Consider the following 25,087-nt stretch of genomic DNA (forward strand, 5'->3'; position numbering starts at 1 on the left):
ACCAGTCCCACAGGTCTCCATAACAGCTGCATACTGTATTAAGTTTGAGTAAATACATGAGTATCCCAGAGAATTACAAATACCTATGAATATGGATTGTAATATGGAGTCATTGTATTTCTAAAACCCCTTTACTACCATCTCCTGGATTTTTCAGGTCCACTTTATTTATTTAGTGCCGTATCACAGCACAGGAGATCTCAGGAAGAAGGAAGCCCCTGTCAGATCCAGACTCTGAGATGCCTCGACCGATTCATACCTATGGTTTCCGTCGCCCAGCCAGCCCGGCTGCTTGGAACCTGCTGGGGGACAGCTAGCAGGGTGGGGACAGCTAGACGTAGATAATGGGTTGTTTTCTACAGTGTGGACCCGCAATTCCAATTGCATAACGTTGCCTTCAAAGAGACTAATATAAACCCATAAACAGCAGAAAAGAACAGAACAGTGCATTGGCCACAGGATTTGACACAATATGCTTAACGTGACATCAGAAGTGACACACAGGATCCAGGATTAACTTGTCTGGCATTTAGTAGACCAAAGGTCCTATCTTACAATGTCAATAAAAAATGAAAAATTATTGGTGGATCTGGCCAATAAACTGAATCCTCTCCAAAATGTATTTCGGCTCATGATACATCCTTCCACCAATTTGTCCGTAATTCTGCTGAAAAACAAACCAAAAAGCCACACAGGAAACGTAGCCTCCCTGGTGGCGGTAAACATGCTGCGAGCATGTGAGTCTGATATTATTCGCTTGTTCACTCATTCCCTGCATTGGGTGCTCCTTAGTTTAAGCAATAGTGTCAAACTAAGTGAGATTTCGGACGCTTAATCGTCATCATCATCATCGGCATCACTATTTTTGTCTTTACTAACAGCTGTGTCGTCATTTTGTCTGTGGTATTGTTAGTAAATGATAGTCTACATGCCATGGGAACTAATTTCTTGTTCCATTATAGAATTTAGAATAATAGAATAGGATTACTTTATGCATTCTATTCTATTCTATTCTATTCTATTCTATTCTATTCTATTCTATTCTATTCTATTCTATTCTATTCTATTCTATTCTATTCTATTCTATTCATGTTGGGGATTTAGCCTGACTTGTCTTTAATGGGTCTGTTGAGTTGGACTGAAACCTTCATCACTGTTGCTCTCTTGTCTTCAGATGGATTTTCCTCTGGTCAAAATGTGGACGTTCCTTCCCGTCCTTCTGCCAGACGAACGTAAATATTCAAAGGCAGGATTTTTTTGCTTGCTGTCTGTGTGTATATGTCTGTTTCTGGGCCTGTATGTGTGTGTGAGCGATGCTAATTGGCCCGTCCTGCAGAGCCCGGTCTGTCAGCGACAGAAGGGAAGGTGTTTAAAATGCAGAGAGCAGTCACGGCTGGAGGAATGCTAGCTACAAAACACTCTCTCCCTCTGTCTCTCCCTCTCTCTTCTGCTTTGCTGCTCTTTCTTTTTCCTCCATGCTTCCCATCATCCCTTTCTCTCTTTGCTCTTTGTTTACCTCGTCCTCCCTCTCTCGTTTTCCATTTTCCCTCTCCTCCCTCTTTCACAAACACCATCTGGTCATTTTCTGTGACTCAGCGCTGTCGCCTGCTGGAGGCTCTGCCACACACACACACACACACACACACACACACACACACACACACACACACACACACACACACACACACACACACACACACACACACACACACACACAGATCTGTGACATTTCAAATTTACTGCCTTTAAGATTTGTGTGACGGTGTGTGATACTGCCTCAGTGTGTTGTGCAGACGTAAACATGCATACTGATTTAAAATCTAGGCCGTCGTCTAAAAAAACCTCCTTGGTCGTTAATGTGTGGTTGACTGGCATTGACACTGTGATGGAGGCATGAAATCGTGTAGGGAGTAGGTCAGGGTTGCGGGATGAGTCGACAAACATGTAACGTGGGAGATAACTGTTGATAAATATTGTGTTGATGATAATAACCATGAAGGTTTTCGATACCTGTACTGGTACTGATACCTTGCCTTTGATACAAGAAAATTCCATTACACGTCAGAGTACAAAACTTGAGTTTTTATGCCATTTATACCCCGTAAACAATTCATTTGCTATCTGTAGGTTTACTTTCTGGCTGCACACAGAAAAGCCTCCTGTTATTGTAGCGCACGCAATTCATATAGATGTATGGCCAAAAATGTATTTGAAAAGGAACCACTCCCTATGTAGATATCAAGGGATCATATATAGCAATACAAACTCAGGAATGCTTAGTTTGAAGTGTACACTACACACTATACACTAGTGAAAACTAATTATGAATATCCAGTTTCTGCCAATAGAGCTGACTAAATCCCACGCATTTAACATTTAATACTAACATTCACAAATAAAGCATTTTTCTGTATCTTCATATTCATTTTTATTTCTGACTGGTACACACAGACCTCCCTCTCTTTAGTAACCATAGGAACAGAGCTCGCAGAGCCTCTGAGCAGCAGCTGTAGAGTCGTCGCTAACAGTGATGTTTGACAGCAGTGTGAGGTGCAAAAAGTTCATTTCAGCTCACACCATGAAAACAGTAAGACTGAAATAAATTTGTAAATTACAACGAGCTTCAAAACTTGACTTCTGAACCAACAAGTAGTCTAAAGAACTTTAGTGTTAGCATTTGGTGTTATTATCGGCTTAATTTAAAAAAAAAATTCTACAGCACTGCAATAAGTCTTACAAAACAGGAGATCAATTTAAAGAGTTATATATGCAGCTACAGAGAATGTTAACTCTATTTACCTTAAATAACTAGCTAACCCACTGTTAGCCCCACTCATTTTTTTCATTAACATTATCTTGGTAATTTATTGCCATTAAATGCAAAAATAAATTGTGTAAGATATGCAGGACATTTGAGATATTTTCTCTTACATAAATTACAGTTATGGACTCTTTGAATTGGAGAAGAAATAAATGGACTTCTCAATTTGACTCCTGAATGGATCTGAATGCATTTAGCTAATGTCTTTCACATCCAGGTCTCACTGTAGTCGGGTTGATTTAATGCTGCCTCCATCACTTTATCATGTGACAAACAGTCATTTGTTGGCTGCCAACTCTTCCCCACCTCCAACAAGCTCCAGCCTGTCACTATAATTGGATGTAACCACTTGTTACTAATAACTCAGCTCTGTGTTTGTGTTCACATTTATAGAATATAACAACCTCAAAGTATTTCCATGCAGCAACACAAACAGCCTAAACGCCGTGTTTTACTGAGTGTGTTTACATCAACAGGAAGATCCTGGGTATGATCTGGTTTTTAAGGATCATGTGTTTAGTGTATGTGAACATCACATCTTGTTGTCAGAAACCTGGATCAGCCCTTGTCCAGGGTTTGAGACAATGAGACACCTCAATGTGCATGCTGGACTCCTGTGAAAGAAAGAAAGCAGTTAGTGTTGCAGATGCTGCAGATCTACTGCACAGGTGCAGCTTCATCTGAGAGATGTTACACAAACTGTCACATTTTAGTCTTTGGGCACTGAAAACATTTAGTATACGTGTTCTTTTAGATAGAGAAAGTATAGAATCGCTGACCTATTCAAGTCCGCAGTAGACAGGTTGGGTCAACAGCAACCGTCACATTCAATGTTAACAGTTAAAGGAACTTCACTTTAACATTTCATAATGCTGCCTCACAGTTACCAGCACAAATAGCACGTGGTAATCAGTAACCAGGATACTAGTATTCATCATATAGAACAGATTTGTGGTTCATGTAAACCTCATGTCCCCAATGTGATCAAAACTGGGATAAGTGTAATAACCAAAACGCTCATGTCCACAGAAACACTCATTTACACACAGGTTGTCAGGTTGTCTGGTTGTCAGGAGATGTATTTTGGGAGATGCATGAAATGACATTTAAAACAACAGATAGGTTGCGTTTGCTCGTGAATCTGCTAATGTTAGCACTCACTTCTACACTTAAAATGACAAAACACGGGGTACACTTCACTTTCCACCTACTTCTAGTATTTACAGGCTAAAAACATTTACTAAATGACTCCTTCTCCTTTTGAAGGACTTTATACTTTTACTCTGCCACAAACATTTAATGACTATGGTCACAGTTTACCGTATGATTTTATAGATATAACACAGAAATAACAACCTATAAATGTGATGCTTTGTTGTAGTTTAAACTGTCTAATAGTATTTAAAATCAGAGAAGAAACCAATTGTTTGGTTTGATAATCATTCTTATGTAAAGATACTGAACATTTTATGGTTCATGCTTCACACGTGACAGTTTGATGCTTTTTCCTTGCAGACTCAAGAAACTCTTCATTGGAAAAAAACAAAAATCATTGTGAATGTGACCAGCATTTCACTCTACTTTCTGAATTTACTCAGTCAATTGATTTATTCATCTCTGAACTTATCAGGATAACAAGCAGCTAATTAATTCATCATTAAAAAATATATATATCTGCAGTGTTATATGAAATAGTCAAAAGCCAACCAACTGGTGCATTAAAATGCTGCTTACATATTAATGCATGAGTAATTCAAATTGAATGATGTATAATATAAATTGTATAACACTCCTAGGAACCATTTTTCTACACTGAGTACTTTTCTTTGAGTACTTTAAGGGCATTTTTCAGCATTATATGCATTATATTTACATAATTTAGACTCAGTAACATTTTCAGTGTTGGACTTTTATTAATAATGGAGTTGCCTACTTTTTACAGTGTGGTATCGATACTTTTACTTAACTAAGGGAATGCTTGCCTCCCTGTGTGGTTAGAGCCTAATTTTCCACCTGTATAACTGATAGGGTCTGTTTCCATGGTGATACTAATCAGTTTATGAAGTAAATAAATGTAATTTTGAATATTGATAAAGAAGTAGAAGGGATAAAATCTTAAAAACATGTTGAGTATTAGTCAGGTCCATCACCTTGTTCTCAACAGTCAGTAACATTGTCCAGTTGCATCAATATCCCATATTTCTTTTTTTGTTTTTTCCCTTTTTACAAACTGGCAACTATATTGACCCCCCTTCCCTCCTCTGCTGCCTCTCAGGCCCTAAGTGGATTAAATGGATTCGAAACACGAGCCGCAGCCGCGCTAATAGCATTGCTTGAATTTTAAGCAATGCACGGTGGATTGATTCCAAGTCTAAAGAGCTGTAGCATTGTAACCGAGATGCATGAAGCGCTCTCAGTAATGTAGCTCCGCCACACTGACACACTGACACAAACTGTACATTAGCTGTCTGCTGAGTGAAGTCAATCTAATGGTTCGAATGGTTTTTGAAGGCTAATGGTGATAAGTTTGGTCTGGAGCTTCTATTACCTCATCATTTGTTCTCAAGTGTAAAGTCTTTGAATGTTACCATTGTTATCCAAATAAATAAGTGTCAGGTTCATTTCTAATTCTAAATTGGTCATCGGTGTGAATGTGAGCATGAATGGTTGTCTGTTTTTGCTCTGTGATGGACTGTCCAGGGAGGATAGATGGATAGACTCCAATTCCCCGTGCCTCGGTTTAGGATAAAGCAGGTATAGATAGTGGATGGATGGATAATAAAAACATTGCTCTGGTTTTAGCCCTGAATCCAACCACCAGTTATGTTAAGTATTTTCTGAATTCATTGATAGACTGATAAATTAATTTTGGTGGCACAGTGGCGCAGTGGTTAGCACTGTCGCCTCTGTCATTTAGTCAGAGAATCTGCGCATCCATTTGGCCTGAAAACATTTTTTAACAGATGCTGATGTCATGGCATACTTAGGGAAATATGCTGACTTTTTGACCCTCTGGCTTTCATTGGGCAGATGGCTGCAGAGAAACAGAGAGGGAATGAGAGGAGAGATCGGGGTATGACGTGCACAAAATGTTCCCAGCTGGAGTCAAACTAACATTGCTGATGCCTTTAAAAAATGTCTGTTTTATAGCTGAAATGTGCACTGTTTGACCATATTTAGATTATTGTTGTTTCTTCTGCCTTTCTATGACACCTGGCTTGTCTTGTAAAGAAACATTTCTGATTTCCAATGTCCTCAGACAAAGTTGCATACAAGCCAGAACATTGTAATCATTTTGTTAAGTTTCTTATTTTCTGTTTACTGTTTATTTCAGTAACATATCTTTGTTTTGAATTACACTTTTCCACGTGACATCACCACAATGCTAGAGGGCAGTCTCATTCACTAAGTCATGTTTAACGGCTACTATTAACTAGTACCACAGACTGTGTATAAAAGTTGACGTAGCTTCTGGGTCACAAAAATGAGGCTGATGCAGAAGTGCCTTAAGCTGTAATACCACAGAGTGCCATTCATCTTCTCTCATGTAATACAAAGTCAATACATTTTTTCCACAAGTCAATTTGGTGTTGTCAGCTTTGGTGAAGTCGCCTATTCTTCGTAGTTTTCTGTCAGTCCATCTGAAATTAACCCTGTCATTAATTAGAAAATAAGCTTCTAGAAGCAGGGATTTTGGGGGAGTGTCAGTTTGATGGACAGGCCTGTGGGGCAGTCAGTTTTCCACTATCGGTGGACAGGATGTAGTATTGTCACATTTCCAATCAGATGGCGTCAGATCCACCGCTCGCTCCGCTCCAGCTCGTCACAGCTCGTCACTTCCAGCTTCAGACTGATCTGAAATAGCGAGAGGGCGACAGGCAAAATCCGAGCTTCACAACGGCCGTTCACAAACCAGTGGGTGACGTCACCATCGGTTACCGCTTGGTCACGGCCCAGTGTGTAAAGGCCTTAAGTGAGACTACATTATGTGGCAGAGAGAATTTCATACATAGCTGTTCAAATGTGTGATTGGAAGAGAAGTGAAACGTATTCGGAGTGATGCTGAAAATTAAAAGCTGACAAAACTGAACTCGGAGTTATGAAGCAATAGTTAGACAGACAATGTAAATCTGGATGATGGTGGAGGGCAGCGAGATGCTCCACCACCTCATGACACACAGACAGAAAAGAAAATGAGTGTTTTGTTGCAACCTGTCCTCGGCCTGTGGTTCGTGGAGCTGGCCTCTGCGTCAGCTGTTAATTGCTACTTGTCCCTTGCTGATGCAGCCCTTTCATTGCTAATTTTAGGCACCCAGCTAATTATGAGTCTTACCATGGGGCAGTAACCTGATGAAGTGATAATGACTGTGGAGGAAAAGGAGGCCGTGAAAATAGAAATACAGACAACAAACATGAAGCGCTAACTCCCAGCTTTGGATCTGCATCTAACAATTATTAATGTCAATTTTATTTTAAATTACCTTATTTAATCATTTAATTTAGGTTAGTCTAACAATAAAAAAAAACCAACATATTTGGCCCATTCTACTTGTTAAATGACTTCATTGATTAATGCTTAATTATAGCTGTTGTAGACTCATATTCTGCCTGCTGACTGTTTAATCAGCTAATTGCTTTAGCATGACTGTTTCTCTTTTTCTAACTGATTTGTTTTGTGTCAGAGAGGAGGGACTCACCAAAACCAGCTGTGCTCGTGATAAGCTGCCGAAAACCTGCCAAGATGTTCTATGTTTCAGCCATTTATGCACTGATTTCCATTCAGATGTTAAATGCAAAATGCTGCCCTTCTTCTGCTGATCATTACGGAGCTGGCCTCTTTCTCTGGACAATGATGTGATTGGAGCTGATTGGATTTGCTGCCACGGCTACAGTCCATCTCTCTCTCCCGCTCTCTCTGTCTCTTTCTCTGTCGCTGTGCTTAATGGTGCCTTTCTAAAGGCTTTATTAGAAGTAATTTGCTGCAGCGAGCGCTGACTGATATCTGGGCCATGACCCTGTCTCTCAGTTGAAGGGTAAAGAGGGAGTCCCAGTCACACTGGAAATGGCAGGCCCTGCACTTTGTCCATAGATTAGAGTCTTTACGCTCCGCACTGAATACATTGAAGAGCACAGAGGGTGAAATAAGAGGAAGAGTGAAATGACAATGCTCAGTGATTCAAACCAGGAATGTGTTTGGACGTGACTGTGGTGGATTGATTCACATCAAATTAGAGGCGCGAATGAATCATTAACTGCTCGAGTCCTCCAAACAAGTCCTCAAAAATAAATACCAAAATCAACAGTTTGTAATTTTAATATTTTCTTGGAGTTTTCTTCAACGGTTGTTTGTGCAAATAGCTAATCAATTATCTCTACTGGTTGTGTAAAACAACATGAGGCATGGCAGCAAATGCCCAAATAAACAAAGCAGAAAGTCAGGTGATGTAGTTATAAAACCGTAAAGTCTGCAAAGTACAGACTTTAGGGTGGATGGATGGGTCGACACAACATTGGACTTCTACAAGAGAGATTGTTGCTTTTCCGGGGGGTCCAGTTTGAGTCTAATTCTGTTGTCACTATATATGTTACCTCTGGGGTCCATATTAAAAAAACACAACATTTCCTATCACCTCTACGCCGATGATACTCAGATATACCTACCTCTGAAATCTGGCATTGCCTCTGTCGTTAATGAGCTGCCTGGCTGATGTCAAAACCTGGCTCTCGCAAACTTTTCTGAGTCTCAATGAAGGTAAAACAGAGATCTTGCTGCTCAAACCCTCTCGCCTTTCAGCTGTGACACCTGACAGTCCTTCATCTTGTCTTAGCCCTACGGCAACCCACTCTAAATTTAATGTAAAGAATCTGGGTGTGATTTTTCATTCCTCGTTTAAATTAGATCTCCAGATTAAATCTGTTGTTAAAGCCAGAGTTTTAGCTAAGGTCAAGCCCTTTCTCCCCTCAAAAGACCTGGACAGAGTCATTCATGCATTTATCTCCTCTAGGTTGGACTATTGCAATTCTCTGTATGTTGGATTTGGCCAAAATCTTTTATCCCGGCTTCAGATGGTGGAGAACGCTGCAGCGAGGCTTCTGACTGGTACACGTAAGCGTGAAAACATTACACCAATCTTGAAATCTCTCCATTGGCTACCTGTCCAGTGCAGGCTGATTTTAATATGTTAAATGTTTGTTTGCAAGTGTCTAAATGGAGCAGCCCCTGCCTATCTGTCCGACCTGCTGCAGCCCCATAACCCTCCTCGCTTACTCAGGTCTCTCGACCAACAGCTATTAGTTGTCCCTAGATCTAAAATGATGACCTGGGCCATGCCTTCTCGGTTGCAGCTCCCAAGCAATGGAACAACCTTCCAGGTCTTCAACCTCTAATATTGATAAACCGTTCAAAAACGTATTTATTCTCCGTGGCTTTTCCACTTTAATCACTACTTCAGTTCTTATCTACTGCTCTTACACTTTTGTGTGCTTTGTGTAAACTTAATCCTGCTTTTGATGTCATTTGTTTTTATTGATCAAGTCCATTTAACCGTGTTTGACTCATTTTGTTTATGTGCCGCACTTTGGTCAACCTTTGTTGTGTTTTAAATGTGCTATACAAATAAATTTGACTTGACTTGAGTTTCCTGTTTTAAACTGTTTAAACAGTTAATGATTATTATATTTCCTCTTGCAGAGGTTCAGACTTAGCGGTAATATTTGGTGGAATTTTTGTAGGGAATCACATACCTGAACTTCTCCAAGCTGAAATGCTGCATCACTTTCCTCAGCACAGTGTGGGAGTCCTGGTGGTCGATTTTCAAATTCAGTGGAATTAGCCTCTGTGAAAGTAGCCTTACACAACTTTTAAGTGTATATTTGGCTCCGGTTATGTGGGTCTTCTTATTTGAAACAATAAATATTTTGTTGTCAGGTTAAATGCTTTTTATCAGTTTATTTGTGTCATATCTCCTGCGGGTCACATCAGAAAGTTGGGACTAACAACCAAAATGATTGTTCAGGTTGGAGGAAAACATCATTTATCTGTGTATTTGCCAAGCTGTTACAAATCTTTGTTTCAAAAATAAAAGCATTTTCTCATGTTACACCAATATGGTTAATGATTAATTCTGTTCAGGCACATAAGAGCACTGGAATAGGTTTAAGAAAAAAAAAATATCTAGGTTTGGGTTTAAAGAAAAAAATAAATAATTAGGGTACCTGTTGTGGTTACCTAAGTTGATAAGGTTACAATCAAGCAGGCGGTGTGTGCACATCCTATTCAATATATGAAAAACACTGCTCCAAAAAATAAAGGGACCACTTAAACAACACAATGTAACTCCAAGTCAATCCCACTTCTGTGAAATCAAGCTGTCAAGTTAGGGTCAACACTGATTGTGAATCAGTTTCAACTGCTGTTGTACAAATGGAACAGACAACAGGTGGAAATGAGGCAATTATCAAGACAACCCTATAAAGGAACGGTTCTGCAGGTGGTGACCACAGACCGTTTCTCTGTCCTCGTCCTTTCTGGATGATTGTTGGTCCCTTTTGCATTTTGCCAGTGTCCTCACCACTAGAGGGAGCATGAGGTGTCTCCAACCCACAGAAGTTGTTCAGGTAGTGCAGCTCATCCAGGATGGCACATCAATGCACGCTGTGGCAAGAAGGTTTGCTGTGTCTGTCAGCACAGTGTCAAGAGCACGGAGGACATACCGGGAGACGGGCCGGTCCACCAGGAGACGTGGAGGGGGCTGTAGGAGGACAACAACCCAGCAGCAAGACCACTATCTGCTCCTTTTTGCAAGGAGGAACAGGAGGAGCGCTGCCAGAGCCCTACAAAATGACCTCCAGCAGGCCACTAATGTGCATGTTTCTGATCAAACTGTCAGAAACAGACTCCATGAGGGCGGTACGAGGGCCCGACGTCCACAAGTGGGGTCTGTGCTTACAGCCCAACACCGTGCAGGGCGATCGGACTTTGCCAGAGAACACCGAGATCGGCAGCTTCTCCGTCGGCGCCCTGCGGTCTTCACGGATGAGAGCAGGTTCACACTGAGCACATGTGACAGACGTGACGGAGTCTGGAGACGCCGTGGAGAACGTTCTGCTGCCTGCAACATCCTCCAGCGGGACCGGTTCGGCGGCGGGTCAGCGACGGTCTGGGGAGGCGTTTCTTCGGAGGGCCGCGCAGCCCTCCGTGTGCTTGCCAGAGGTACCCTGACTGCCATTAGGTCCCGGGATGAGATCCTCAGACCCGTTGAAGACCATCTGCTGGTGCAGCGGGTCCTGGGTTCTTCTGATGCAGGACAATGCTCGGCATCATGTGGCTGGAGTGTGTCAGCAGTTCCTCCACGATGAAGGCATCGACGCTCCGGACCGGCCCGCCCGTTCCCCAGACCTGAATCCAATCCAGCACATCCGGGACATTGTGTCTCGTTCCATCCGCCGACGCCACGTCCACCGCAGACTGTCCAGGAGTGGACCGATGCTTTGATCCAGGTCTGGGAGGAGATCCCTCAGGAGAACATCCGTGGTCTCATCAGGAGCATGCCCAGGCGTTGTAGGGAGTGATACAGGCACGTGGAGGACACACACACTACTGAGACTCATTTGGACTTGTCTTCAGGAATCTCCACAGAAGTTGGATCAGCCTGTGATCTGATTTTTCCACTTTTATTGAGTATGATTCTGAATCCAGACCTCCATGGATAATGATTCTGATTTCCATTGATCATTCGTATGTTATTTTGTTCTCAAGATATTCTCAAACCTGTTGATAATCACAAGATAATGGTTCCCAAAAAGTTTTAATAAACTCAAAGGCAAAGTTTTGACACTACCTGGTCTTTATCAAGCAAATTACCAGGGAGCCATTTTTTTTTACAATATACTGACATTATCATGTGTACAATTCCTTACAAAACATAACGCATACATAATCAAGATAAAATACACAATCATCACCTTCTGAATGTCTCAGAAACATTAAATCAACGATGTCTCAGTGACTAACAGTATGTTTTCAGGAGAAGGACAGTAAAGACATTCTATCCAAGGATTTGGATGCCTCACCTCTTCCCCCTCATTATCATTAATTTGCAAAATTAGCAGTCATTGTAACAGTGGATGCAAAGCCAGCTTTTGGATATTTACTTCTGCATTAGTATGTTAGTGTGACGTCTTTGTCCTCCTGGCAGGTCAGGTCAGGGACATCATGACCTCAGCAGGGTGTTATTGAATACTAGCCACAATGAAAATAAAATATGAATTGCTGAACTACCAGCCTGATGGATCAGAATAAGTCCTTAAGGTTTAGAGTAAAATGAGTGATAAGTGGGAGGCTGGGTGGTTTATAGAGACAACAGGTGGGAGATTGAGGCAGGGAGGAGTGTGATGATGAAAGATAAATAAATTGTTGACTTCAGCTGACAGTCACGCAGCAGTTGTCAAATTGTCGTCCAAATCAAAACTCAACTCCGTTATGTTTATTGCATTTCTGCCTCGTAAAGCTGGATACGAGTGCACAGTCTGTATCAGCTAAACCAGTTTTATGAGTTCCTGGTCTATCAGTGTTTCCATAGATACAGAGCATGCCTCATGAGGATGCTGCTATATACAGTCATTCATGCATATTCATAATGAATTATGAAATGCCCTCCACGCAGAATGTGTGAAATAGACAGCACTCTGTGGATGATACAATATTCATTGGTTAAAAGGCCTGTGGAGTGGTGCACATGAGCTCAATACTGACAGTGTGGTGAAGGCTGGTCAGACCAGTGCTTTAACACAGAGAAAAATCTGTACAGTCGTCACAAATATCTGTCGATCACTTACAGATGAGGTGAATAACATAACAGTTATCTTGTAACAATAGCACATGCAAAAGGTCGGGGATATATAAGGATGATAAGTGAACACTGACCAACCTGTTGGATGTGGCAGAAATGGTTGAGTGTAAAGACCTTTAGACTTTGCAGGTTTCCCACTGGGCATGACATCTCTGGAATATCTTGGAGTTATAAAAAGTTTATTCCAAAAATGGAAAGTCTGAGAATTTGGGCCATATCATGGAGTATCATGGAGTTGTGTTTGTAGCATTTAAAATTTTTGTTTCAATTTAATAACATGTCATTTTCTCCATGAAGTATTTTTCAATATGTAATATTCACCTTGTTTGTCTTTGTCCTGCTTATCAACAATCACTTCAGTCAACATGTGCTTTTTCCTGTAGCTGCTAACGAAGGCAAACTTGCAGGAAAATTTCAATTTCAAGAGTTTACAATGACTTCAAATATTGGGTGTTACTTGTAGAAGATAGAAAAGCCAGTTGAAAAGTTTATAAAATTATTATTGATCTATTACAATTTGGGAGAAGGAGCCCTTCACAGCCAACAGTAAGAAGCCTGTTGCCCCCACTGATCTGCTGCCACCCAGTGGAGGACAATCTTTAGGAAGGGCAGCCCAAAGAAATTTATTTATTTTGCTCAGTTTATTGTTTAATCTGTTAAATTTTGTCCTGAAAATGCCTGTGAACTAGCATATAGACAAACTGCTGGGAATAAAATATTGTTGCTGGATTTGATCAGATCAGCACAAAGGTGGGCTAGAGCGGGAGCCCTGACTTTGATAAGTAAAATATCAATAAAGCTGCACTATTGGCTACAAAAGTAAAACGAACAGCAATAATTCTCCTACTTATACCTTATACCTAAGGTACTTGGTAGGTAGCTATCGTGAAGAGCATAATGATGGCGTTGTAATGAGATGCACATTGAAACATCCGGACACACAATTGCCTTAGTTCCTTGCCTGAGCGGCCGTCAACCGTACATGTGTTGTAAGAACTGGAAACTGAGTGGCGGCACTGCATCATATCTTATATATGAATGGCAACGCTCTCGTCTGTATTAGTACCTACAGGGTCTGCACTCCAGAAATGCACAACAACACAGGCTGATATATGTCTGCAACGCTGAAGCTCTAAAAACTATTAAAAACCCATCAATGTGCCATTTAAAATGGACATCGATCAACTGTTCGTATACAGAGATGTTAGACAGTGTAATTTCTTACAGCTTGGGGGCATATTTATGATGGAACTGAATCAATAAGTAATGACTTTTTTTTAGCCACGCATAATGGTAATTAATAATCATTTTGATATGAATAAATTTGCAGTTTTTGTTGACAAAAATCAGCTCCATCCACTCCTGCCTGTAGCCGTTGCATGACAGCTGCCTTCGTGAACTATATTTTTAGGCTAGCGTTGCATGCAGTGCTGTGAGCTGTAAGTACAGAAATATGGTGATCGCTCGGCTGTGTGGGTGAAGTGAAGCGGGAACACGTGACTCCCTCGACATGAACTCTTCATCTGCTCACCGCTGCCATTAAACACAACGTCTGTGGACCCAGTGAAATGGGAGTTATGATGTGTCATAAAACAATGTATGCTATTTGAAATCTTTTTGTTGCTCTGTTAATGTGCAGGAGACAGTCAGTCAGTCGATCTGTTAGAATCTGTAATCTGTGGTCTGTTGAGAAGGAGACATACTCGGAAGCAGGGTGTCTTTGAAGATTGAATGTTTACAGATTTTCATGGGGGACTGCTGCCATGCTCCATTAACATTTTTAATGCAGATGGAATTTGTGGAACGTCCCGCAGCACATTTTAAAGATCTAGAACGCAGTGTGTCTAAAAGGAGCAGTGAACAAGCCACTTTTATTCTGAGTTATGGGCAATTTTTTTAAAAGATGGACATCGTGAGCACCATTTGAGACTGATCAGCAACACGTGCGTCGCGCTTCAAGGAGCTCCAGCAGGATCCTCAGCTCCTGATTGTACTCTTTTCAGGCCCTTCTGAGTGTTTGTCTTTAAAACGGCTGTGATTGTTGCCAGGGTGAAACGGGAGGCTGTGGCTCAGACGGTAGAGTGGGTTGCACACTAATCAGAAGGTTGGCGGTTCGATCCCCAGCTCCTCCTGTCCATGTGCCTAAGTGTCCTTGAGCAAGACACTGAACCCTGAGTTGCTCCCGATGGCGTACCATCGGTGTGTGAATGTACTCCTGGTGGCTGGATTGCATGGCAGCTCAGTCTCGCAGCGGAGGTGTTTGGGAGGTGTGGTGTGTGGAGGAGACAGATCAGGGCGGTAAACTAAACCTGTTGAAGAAACAGTTTAGCTCATTGGCCCTCTCCAGGGAGCCCCCTGGTTGTCTCTCTCTCCCCTTGAACCCAGTTATCTCCTTCATCCCTGTTGAGTTTGGCCTCCAGCTTCCTCCTGTAGGAGTCCTTGCACTCCCTGACCTTCTCCTTCAGGTCATGCTGCACTCTCCTGAGCTCCTCCCTGTTCCCAGAACTGAAGGCTTTTTTCTTCTTATTAAGAAGAACTTTCAGGTCACTGGTGATCCACGGCTTGTTGTTGGGGAAGCAGTGTCCAGTCCTGGATGGTACGGTGGTGTGTTCACAGAATTTGATGTATTCTGTGATACAGTCCGTCCTGCTGTTGATGTCCTCCCCATGTGGTCCACACAGCGCATCCCAGTCCGTGGACTCAAAGCAGTCCTGCAGGGCGTCTTTAGCCTCCGGTGTCCACCTCCTCACAGAATTTTCTCATCCCCATAAAAAGGGACTTCATTTTTTATTTTCTGCAAATATAGGTCCGGAAAAACCCAGCAGGATGGTGTACCTCATATTGAGTAACTGATCATCAGCTTTGATCATCTTATTTCAAATACTTATTTCAGTGCCAAGTAAGTGTAACACAATGTTTTTAATCTCAGACTCTTTTCACAGTGTTTCCCTTATTATTTTTCATTGAAAAATTCACAAGTCATACAATGGTTTGCAAACTAGAACAGAATCAGTTCTGCATTGTTGGAAATACTCCTTGACATAATACTACAAAAAATACAAAAAAGAAGCTCCTTACACCTGCAAAGCTTGCCTGAGAAGCCTCACATTTTCTTCAGTATCAAAGTATCCAGTGAACGTTGTCCGAACATCCACTGGTACACTGCAAACATACCTCTAGTTTTGCCAAAATGGCAACTAATTCAAGCTAAAAAAAAACAACAACCAAGAACAGGTCTAAGGGTTGTAGCTGACTAGTGGCTCACACTGAATCCTGAGCAACAATCCTCATGTAGTTGTTTGGACATTATTTGAGAGGAGGATCTTTGAAAGCCTTCCTCAGTAGACTGAACACAAATGTTCAGTAAATATTTAAAACTGCAACCACCTAAATATGTGCAGAGAAATTGGACAAATGACAGTTTGAAATGTGCAGATTTTCTCCCTCCCTTTACCAGAAGCACTACAGTGGGTTATACTGGCTCTAAGTGAGAAGCTGCTGACATTACTGCATGTTTCCAACACTGACTGATAAAAAAAAATAATAAGGAGAGATAAAAGGTTTAATAAGACCTGTCATAAACTTTGCACATCCACAGTCTCTGTGCATTTCTCTCAATGTTTGCATACAACTGAGCATTCCTCAGCATGCAAATCTGACAGCACACGTGTGTGTGTGTGTGTGTGTGTGTGTGTGTGTGTGTGTGTGTGTGTGTGTGTGTGTGTGTGTGTGTGTGTGTGTGTGTGTGTGTGTGTGTGTGTGTGTGTGTGTGTGTGTGTGTGAGAGAGAGAGAGAGAGAGAGAGAGTGCCTTGTGATGCTACTGTGTGTGAATGATTCAGAGATCAAGTGAAGTCATGAATAATAAACAGGGCATGCATTCAGCTGTGAATATTTTATGGTGGGTGAAAGTGAGCAGAAACATTCAGCAGACTTTCGCATCGTCCAGTCGACTCTCTCTGGACGGAGAGACAGTGGGAAACAAAGAGATGTTTTAACAACCTGAGGAGTTGAATTCAAGCAGTTACACACAGAGAACACGTTGAGGCTTTTTGAAGACCAATTGCTTTGGAATACACTCCGTAACTTCACACTTCATTTTACTCCAACACTTCAACACTTTTTGTCATGTTCAGATCGGACTCCACCAGCTCGGTGAGGCTGGACTTAGACACAGCATTGCTTTGAGTTGAATGCTAACAGCATGCTAACACAGTGATTGTGAATTACATTCCAGATTAACAAGGTTTGACCCATGCAGAAAAAAAACCCGGTTTCCTCTGTGTTTCTGCACATTGAATCAAAATATATTCTCTGGTATCCATAGTAATTTTTTTAATTAAAGTAACCTCACATGGACATGGGAAAGTGGAACCCTTCTATGTTGTCAAGCAACAGATGTCCTTGATGCTAAGTATAGGCAAAACTCATACACTTGTACATGTTAAAAGTCTGTACATATTCTGAATGTAACAGCAGCCTCATTTATGAATAAATAATATAAAGTCAATCATTTAAAAAGTATGCCTGACACAAATATTCTAAAAACAGATTTAAATTTGCCATAAAAACAAAAATATAGTTCACCTCATTTAGTTTATGGGATAAGTAAAAGTTCAGATTTTCTTGCTCAGTGTTATTAGTCCCATTTTACTACAGTAGTAGTACTTTTGCTGTACAGTGTAGTAGCACAGCTGATACAATAACTAAATTACGCTTATAATACTTGTGTACTTTTACATGAAGCTAATAAAACATATAATTGTACTTTTACTTCCTAATACAGTCACGTCTGCCTCCAAGAAACCAATATGGTGAAGGTCAGACTGGAAGCTTCAGATTAGCAATCCACAACCTGATGGGTGACACTTAGTTTATTATATTTGATATGTGTTTTTTGTGACCATGCAATTACTCTAACTTGCAGTTTCCCCTTGAAAATGATGTCGGGAAAACTTACCTGCATATATGTTATATATCTGCAGCAAATATGATAGAACAGCTGTAATAACCTGCCCTGACAGGTGTAGACCCATGCACCTGATAAGAAGCAGTGCACTCTGTGGCCTAAGACCTGTGTAACATCCAGTACTCCAAATACTCCATACAGTCATCAGCATACGAGAGAAAAAGCAGTCGAACCTCCTGGCACTCTGGAGAAAACACACAACAGATGAGGTAGTCTTCAAGTCTGTGATGGTACATTACATCCCCAAACATACACACACACGCACACAGAAAATTAGGCATATTAGACATGATGGGGTGAGACGGACGAGTAAGTAGCTGAACAAAGAGTCACTTAGTGAAGACACTACATCGCTCGTGGTGTTTGTGTCTGCGTAGATTTCGAGTAACTGCCTGATGCGGCCCATTAAACATAGACTTCTTACCTGGGTAAAGAGAGTGTGTGTGTGTGTGTGTGTGTGTGTGTGTGTGTGTGTGTGTGTGTGTGTGTGTGTGTGTGTGTGTGTGTGTGTGTGTGTGTGTGTGTGTGTGTGTGTGTGTGTGTGTGTGTGTGTGTGTGTGTGTGTGTGTGTGTGTGTGTGTGTGTGATGAACTGCGTACAGAAAGCAGAGGGGGAGATGTTCGTAGCTCTGCCTCTTGTCATACTTTACATAAGCTTCTGCATCAACCTGATTCCTCTGCATTGCTCCCAGGCTCGTGCTCATGCAAATTTGGAAAATCTCATTTCACCCGAACCCAACATTTAAAGATGCTTTAAAGTAGAAATGAAAATGAGTTTTAAGTTCATCACACCACAGAAGTATGGGCTGTTAACTACCCATCCAAATTTGAATGAATAAAAACACAGACAAGTTTGTTAAATTAGGGTTTGAAATGGTGAGAAAATCATCAGTCTTCTCTGCTCTGAGACTGGGGGGGCGTGTCCTGAAGGAGCTGAAGCTCCGCCCCCTCCCTGGAGGGTGTTCAGTATGACAGTCCTGTGGCTGCAGTTCTTTTCCACACTAAGCGGTTCGTCTGACATCCAACCTCTCGGTGACTTTATACATGATGTCCCACTGGTCCTCTGTCTCTCTGGTGGACGGAGCAGCCTGCTTTATGAAAACAGAACAGAATCAGAATTTATTTGTCCAATGAGTGAAACATACAGATGCATGTAAATGAAGCTTGTCCCCCTGAGCTGTAACACAGGAGTCAAACTGGACACCAGAGACAGAAGACAGTGAGTCTCCAACTACTTCTAACGCACCTGCATTACAATAGTGGAGATAATAAGAGAGGAGGAGTTGATTTAGTTCTGTAACGACTGAAACATGAACAACGCTGCATTACATCACATCAATTCATTACATCACATCAATTCATTACATCACATCAATTAATTATATCACATCAATTCATTACATCACATCAATTCATTATATCACATCAATTCATTACATCACATCAATTCATTACATCACATGTTAAGTCATTACATCACTTCAATTCATTACATCACATCAATTCATTACATCACATGTTAATTCATTACATCACTTCAATTCATTACATCACATCAATTCATTACATCACATGTTAATTCATTATATCAAATCAATTCAAACTTTCAACCTGCTCAGGTCAAGCCCACAGTGTTTCTCTTCCACTGATGTCCCTCCTCCTCCTCCTCCTCCACCTCCTCCTCCTCCTCCACCTGCTCTCTGCAGCCTCCTGCACATGTAGTTGGGCTCGTTTATCCGGTACCGGTACCGGTCCGGATAAACGTGGAACATGGAATTTGATTACAGCATCTTTAACATCAGACAGTCAACACATCTTCTAATTATATGATTATATTATTATTTAATAATATTTTATTTTTCATTTATTTATTGTCTCTTCTTTTGTGGTAAAGCAGCCACAATGCGAATATAGGACAAACCCAATTAAAGGATCATTGCTCCTTTTTCAGCATCTGTTTTTTTTGAGGATGGGAAACACAAAGCAGCTCTCTGTAGTCTGTGTTACACTCTTCCTGCAAATGTTCTCCATTCAAAAATAAATATGTCGTTTCCTGAAAAATATCCCAGGCCAACATGGTATCTGCATCTCCACACTGCTTTACGGAGCTTTTCAGTGAGTTGCACTTCATCTGCAGCTTGTTTTGCCTTTATGTGGCGTCATAGTGAGTTTGAGTTTGTTGTTAAGTGTCCAGTCCACAACTTCACAGTTTGTGTTTACTCTCATAGCATCGTCTTAAAAGTAAAGGCTCTGAAGGCCACTGCACACAACCTGCTCAGCAGCAAATGACTAACAAACACATAGAGACCAGGTCAGCACCAAAGTCATCAGGACCTGGGGACTATGAATGTTATTCAGTGGAACTTTTAAATGCATCTTTTATTGGCTTTATTAAGTATGTGGTGCAGGTAAGCACAGTCTACTCGCCGATTGCGAGTTATAATGGTGTTGCTTAAGCATCACAGTATTGCACTATGAAGCGGAGAGGTCAACAAGCTGAAAGAGTTATCAAATAAAAACAGAAAAAAAAGACATACAAAAAGTGAATCACAATACCAGAAAATGAATAAAAGAAACTCACAAAAACAAACATATCAACAGTGATGTGAAATTGATGCTGCAGACATACGTCTTGGTTTCACATGTTCCATCCCATGTTACTCGTGTCTCATCTCCCCATCAAGGAAAAATACCTTCTGTATTCAATATACAGATTGTGCATTCATGCAAGAAACTGGAAAGTGGGAAAGTCCCAACCTCCGAGTGGGAGAAATCATCTGAACGCCTTTCAAACTGGGAATTTCCCACTCGGAAAAGTCAAAGATTTTTGAGAGCTCCGAGAAGAAGGTCTGACGTCAACATTTGTGGTGAAAAGAAGAAATATACTGGCTCAGCGCAAAAAATAGTCACTATATGGTTAATTTAGGTCATACTACAACATAGTTAGAGCAGGGTATTTTGCTGTTAAACAATAGGCTACTAATTACTACATTAACAGACAACTACAAATGGTAACATCCCTCCCACACGGCGATTACTTTGTTGGTTGTTTTAAGCGTTACCTGCTAAAAATGACATGTAGAAATGTAGTGTACAAATAATGATGAACTTCCGAACTACATCTCGTCCCTGTGATGGTCTACATGGGTGATGACGAGGTTGTTTGTCATTTTTCTGTATTCAGACAGCAGATATAGAGCTGATTTCCTGGGGGCTGCCATGTTGCCTTTTTGTTGTTGTCATGTGTTGTCACAACTTTCTCACTTACTCACGGACCACGACAGTCTCGTTATCTGTAAGGTATGGGACACAGTGACATCCATCTGAACCCATTCACAGAAGGAATTTTATCTGTTTGAGTAGAAGAATCCTTATAGCAGTAGGGGAGCTTCTGATAAGCAATTACCTGAATACAATAATGTAAATATCACCAGTTGGTTAGCACTACATCTCCAGCTGTATGGTCACCTTTAAGATTGGCTTTGTAATGTCTGCATGGGGGGTCAAATATACTGAATTGTGTGTGCTTTCTGTGACATTTTAATATTGAGGATGATGATATATTTCATTGGTAAAGATTATGAAAATCAAAAGGACTCTATCTCTTGGAACTAGGATGTGTTCGCAAAAGTGGATTGCAAGCCACCCAACAAGTGTTGAGATATTGCAGGCTGGACCACAGTGGTGGACACTCTGACGTTACCATCTCCACTGACAAACTAAACACTTTTATTTTACTGGATAAATCGTGCTTAAAATAAACTTGTGAACTTCCTGTGGTGCTGCAGCGATGCAGCCTCCTCAGCTCGTCATAAGCCTTTGCTTCATCCACAATCCCCCTCCGTATCGCCGGGGACCTAATTCTGCCTGCAGGAAGTGTGTGTGTGTGTGTGTGTGTGTGTGTGTGTGTGTGTGTGTGTGTGTGTGTGTGTGTGTGTGTGTGTGTGTGTGTGTGTGTGTGTGTGTGTGTGTGTGTGTGTGTGTGTGTGCTCATGTTCTTCCGTCTTTGTGGGCACGTTTTATCAGGTCCTCGTTTTTTTTCTACGAGCTGTTTAATGGTTCAGACCTGGTTTTAGGTCTCAGGTTAGACTCAGGTTTATAAGGTGTGTGTCTTTGTAAAAGAGTGTGTGTTTGTGTGCTTTGGTGTGTGTAGATCATTGAAGTTCATATCTGTACATGTAAATCTTCAGTGCATTTATTTGGCTGTTGACATTGAGCCTGCAGCAAACAGGTTTATTAAAACAGCATATTTTTGACCAATAATCACATTTATAATTAAGGTTCATGACTGTAGTGATGATGGTGCACATTTTGGAGTTATACGGGAAGTATCCTCCCAACTACACGTCGTGGTGTGTAGTCAGTAATGAAAAGTCATTGATATGATTGTGTCTCAATTAAAGCAGGATGTGTTGCGAGGCTCGGCTGGTTTCCTGGTGTCAGATGTGAATAATGGTGATTACTGCAGAGCAGAGTGGGTTGACAGAGAGAGAGAGCGATGTGTTTGGCATGCCAAACACTCAGCGCTACAGTATCACGCTTTACAATCCCACATCAAAGATACAGTCTGCTCCTGACAAATACAGCTTCTAGGTATAGGAGAAGCCTTTACACTTCTGTAAAGAGACATTTAAAGTGAAACTAAAATTTGAATTCTCAGCACTCTTTTTTTTTTGTCAGGGAATGATGCTGTGTGAATTTTTTCAGAAGAGGATGAAACCTTTTTTGAACATATTTGTGGAAAAAGAGTCTCAGTCTCAGTTTATAATCTGACTTTTGTGTGAAAATGGAGGAAATCTGAATGTTTCTGATCATCTGAGAGATGGAAAACATATAGGGCATTAATTTAGCCACCAAAAATTAACATCACTTAAGAAAAAAAACTTGTTCTGAAGTGTGTTTGCTTTGTGATTTCTAAGCAGGTATAGTTGTGTTTTGCTTTCTTTTTGATCTGCTAAACATCTACGTTCTGTCATCCAGAATAAAGAGTTAAAGTAAGAAAGAGCGCAGTGTAAATTTGGCTCCCCACCACTTTTCTGGTGTTTAATTTGCATTCTTGATATCAATAAGAGATATTTTGGGGGTTTTAACTACCAAAAGCCCTCTTGATATAGTTTTACATCTCTGGAGCTCTACTAAGAACAGGATTTTCTGCGTCTGTCTTTAAGGTGCATTGATATCAGTGACCTCTCCTCTGATTGGCTGAGACTTATCTGAGTGATACATTTAGTCCAATCACAAAAAGCTTTCCAGCTCCACAACATAATGAACAATGTGATTTCTACCAGGTGACACAGTAGGCTGTGCTGAGGGCGGACATGACACGAGCCTTCGTTTGTGAAATCACAAACTTACAGAAGTCCAAACAGCTCATCCAAATGGCCAAAGTTACTGAATACAGGCTGCGTGTAGTTTTGAGTCAGCTGAGCATTTTAACACTTTCACACTATATTATAGCACATAAACCTGGTTTATGATAAACAAAGCAATAGAACCCTGAATTAATGCAAGATCACACTTTTCAGCCTATATACAGAACGTGGCAGCTAATTAGCCTTCCTTGTTAACATTTGCACTGATTCCCATTGGATGCCACTGTATCGCTGCCTCTTGACACCAATGAATGCTGGGAAATATTCCAGCTCGCAGTGTCTTGCAAAAAACAAGTGAGTAAGGAAAATGCCTGATGGTCTCTAGACTCTAAGATCTAATTTACTTGCAGCTTAATTACAAGAAATACATCGATTACAAGGCAAAACGATTTTTACAAGGAAGATGAAAACAGAAGGAATACTTGGAGTGGTATTGCAAAACGTGTGTGAGGAGCTTTATTGTTGTAGTAACGTTTATCTATTTAATTGGTTTTCATCCGCTGGGGACCAGGTATTTCTGTACAACATTACATGGAACGTTTTTGATACATTTTAGTCTGGATTTAAAGTGGTAGGTCGACCAACTCAAATGAAGACTGAATCCGAGAGGTTTGAGTTTGAGTACAAATAAACGTTTTTGTTCCCAACCTGTGCTGAGACCACAGGCATTTTTCACAGTAGGCTCTAAGACTCAACTCAACAACAACAGTGCGGCTGCCCTGCATGATTTCTGCTAATACTTGATATGGATGCAGCTGAATTGTGTCCTGTCAGGCAGAAGTGAAGGATTCGTTCGGAGCCACCGAGGGCTGTCAGTTTGTTACTCTGATGTCTTCCATGTGGCTTCGAGAGCTCAGCTTAGTACAGGGGTGGGGAACTGGTAATGAGCAAGATGCCAGCCCACTAACAGCACACATAAAGGGGGTGTCTGCGTGTGCGTATCGCTGTGCTCGAGGGGAGTTGTAGCACAGTTTTGTGTGTTTTCAAAGATTAGAACCAGCTCCTGAAAAGTGTCAGTGTGCATGAAGCAAAGCGTGTGTGCGTGTCTGTCTTCAGCATGGTTCCCTGTTGGAAGTTCAGCTGGGATCGTGACTTCGCTTCCTCATTATGTAAAGAATTTTCATCGATGATTCATCTCCAGATTCAAGAATATATTTTTTTATCCGACTTTTTCATCTTTTTAACCTTAAATTTCCCTGCTCTTTTTGTCTTCCACAGTTGGACTGTGATTGTGGCTCAAACTGGATGAGCCCATCTGGTCAGCCAGCCGTCGCTGCATCCCGGCATCCCTCCGTCAGCCAGAGGAAGGACCTGATGACAGGACTGCAGAGAGAAGAGAAAACAGACTACCTGCTATGGCCAGCGGTACATTACCAAATTAAAATGTTACTTTCCAAATTATCCTACTTGCTTAAATATATGACAACCCCCCCATTTTTCAACTTTTGTTTTGACTGAAAGATACTTTATAAACAGAAAGAAACACTTTAAAACCAGCAAAAAAAAAAAAATAGTATTAATCCAGGGAGAAGAGAGTCCTCATCACAGAATAAATGAAATATAGCAATATTTAAAACAGGGGATGCATATTTCAAGCGAAAACTGCTCTGAACTTTTCAATTCCCGTTGCATTTAATCTCTTAGCGACACAGTTTTACCTGGTAGCAACGTGTTCTTTTTCTCCTTATGTTGTTTACTGGTGGTTGACAGGAGTAACACATTACAACCAGACGCCAGTAAAAACGGGAAATGAAGAGGAACATAACCGCATAAACTCATAGATTTTTTTATATCATAACGAGTCCTCGAATATTCAAAAATGGTGTCCCATCCCTACATAAAACCCCATTTGTGTATCTTGTCAGAGACTCACACGGACTCCTGTCAGGCTCTTGAAGCCCTCACAATAATTTGTTCTGACTGTCAGACTTTTTTGGAACTCAGAACAGATATTCAGACATCAGGCGACACTGTGAATTCGTTTTCACTCATCCTGCATTTATTTCCTTTGTACAGCAGAACATTTATAGTAACAGGAGCCTTCAGAAACTCCTGCAGGTTACACTGGGCAAACCAA

The 25,087-nt window shown here is 41.1% G+C and overlaps 1 protein-coding gene across 4 annotated transcripts in view; it reads left to right on the forward strand.

The window, feature by feature from the left end:
- The window catches only part of enox1 (ecto-NOX disulfide-thiol exchanger 1), a 139,706-nt gene that overhangs the window by 51,385 nt on the left and 63,234 nt on the right, over positions 1 to 25,087 (forward strand). For 2 of the 4 annotated variants that reach the window (XM_069720109.1, XM_069720104.1), the window contains exon 2: positions 24,229 to 24,375. In XM_069720109.1, the coding sequence (XP_069576210.1) occupies positions 24,366 to 24,375 (10 nt within the window). In that variant the 5' untranslated portion in view covers positions 24,229 to 24,365. Of the gene's footprint in view, positions 1 to 1,174; positions 1,247 to 24,228; positions 24,376 to 25,087 lie in introns of all 4 variants that reach the window. The other 2 variants (XM_069720107.1, XM_069720108.1) reach the window with 2 other exon arrangements.

This window comes from Brachyistius frenatus, unplaced genomic scaffold, assembly GCF_029030835.1.
Source record: "Brachyistius frenatus isolate BFR_SWC_R1_liver_20210118 unplaced genomic scaffold, ASM2903083v1 Contig_232, whole genome shotgun sequence".
Taxonomy (NCBI): domain Eukaryota; kingdom Metazoa; phylum Chordata; class Actinopteri; family Embiotocidae; genus Brachyistius; species Brachyistius frenatus.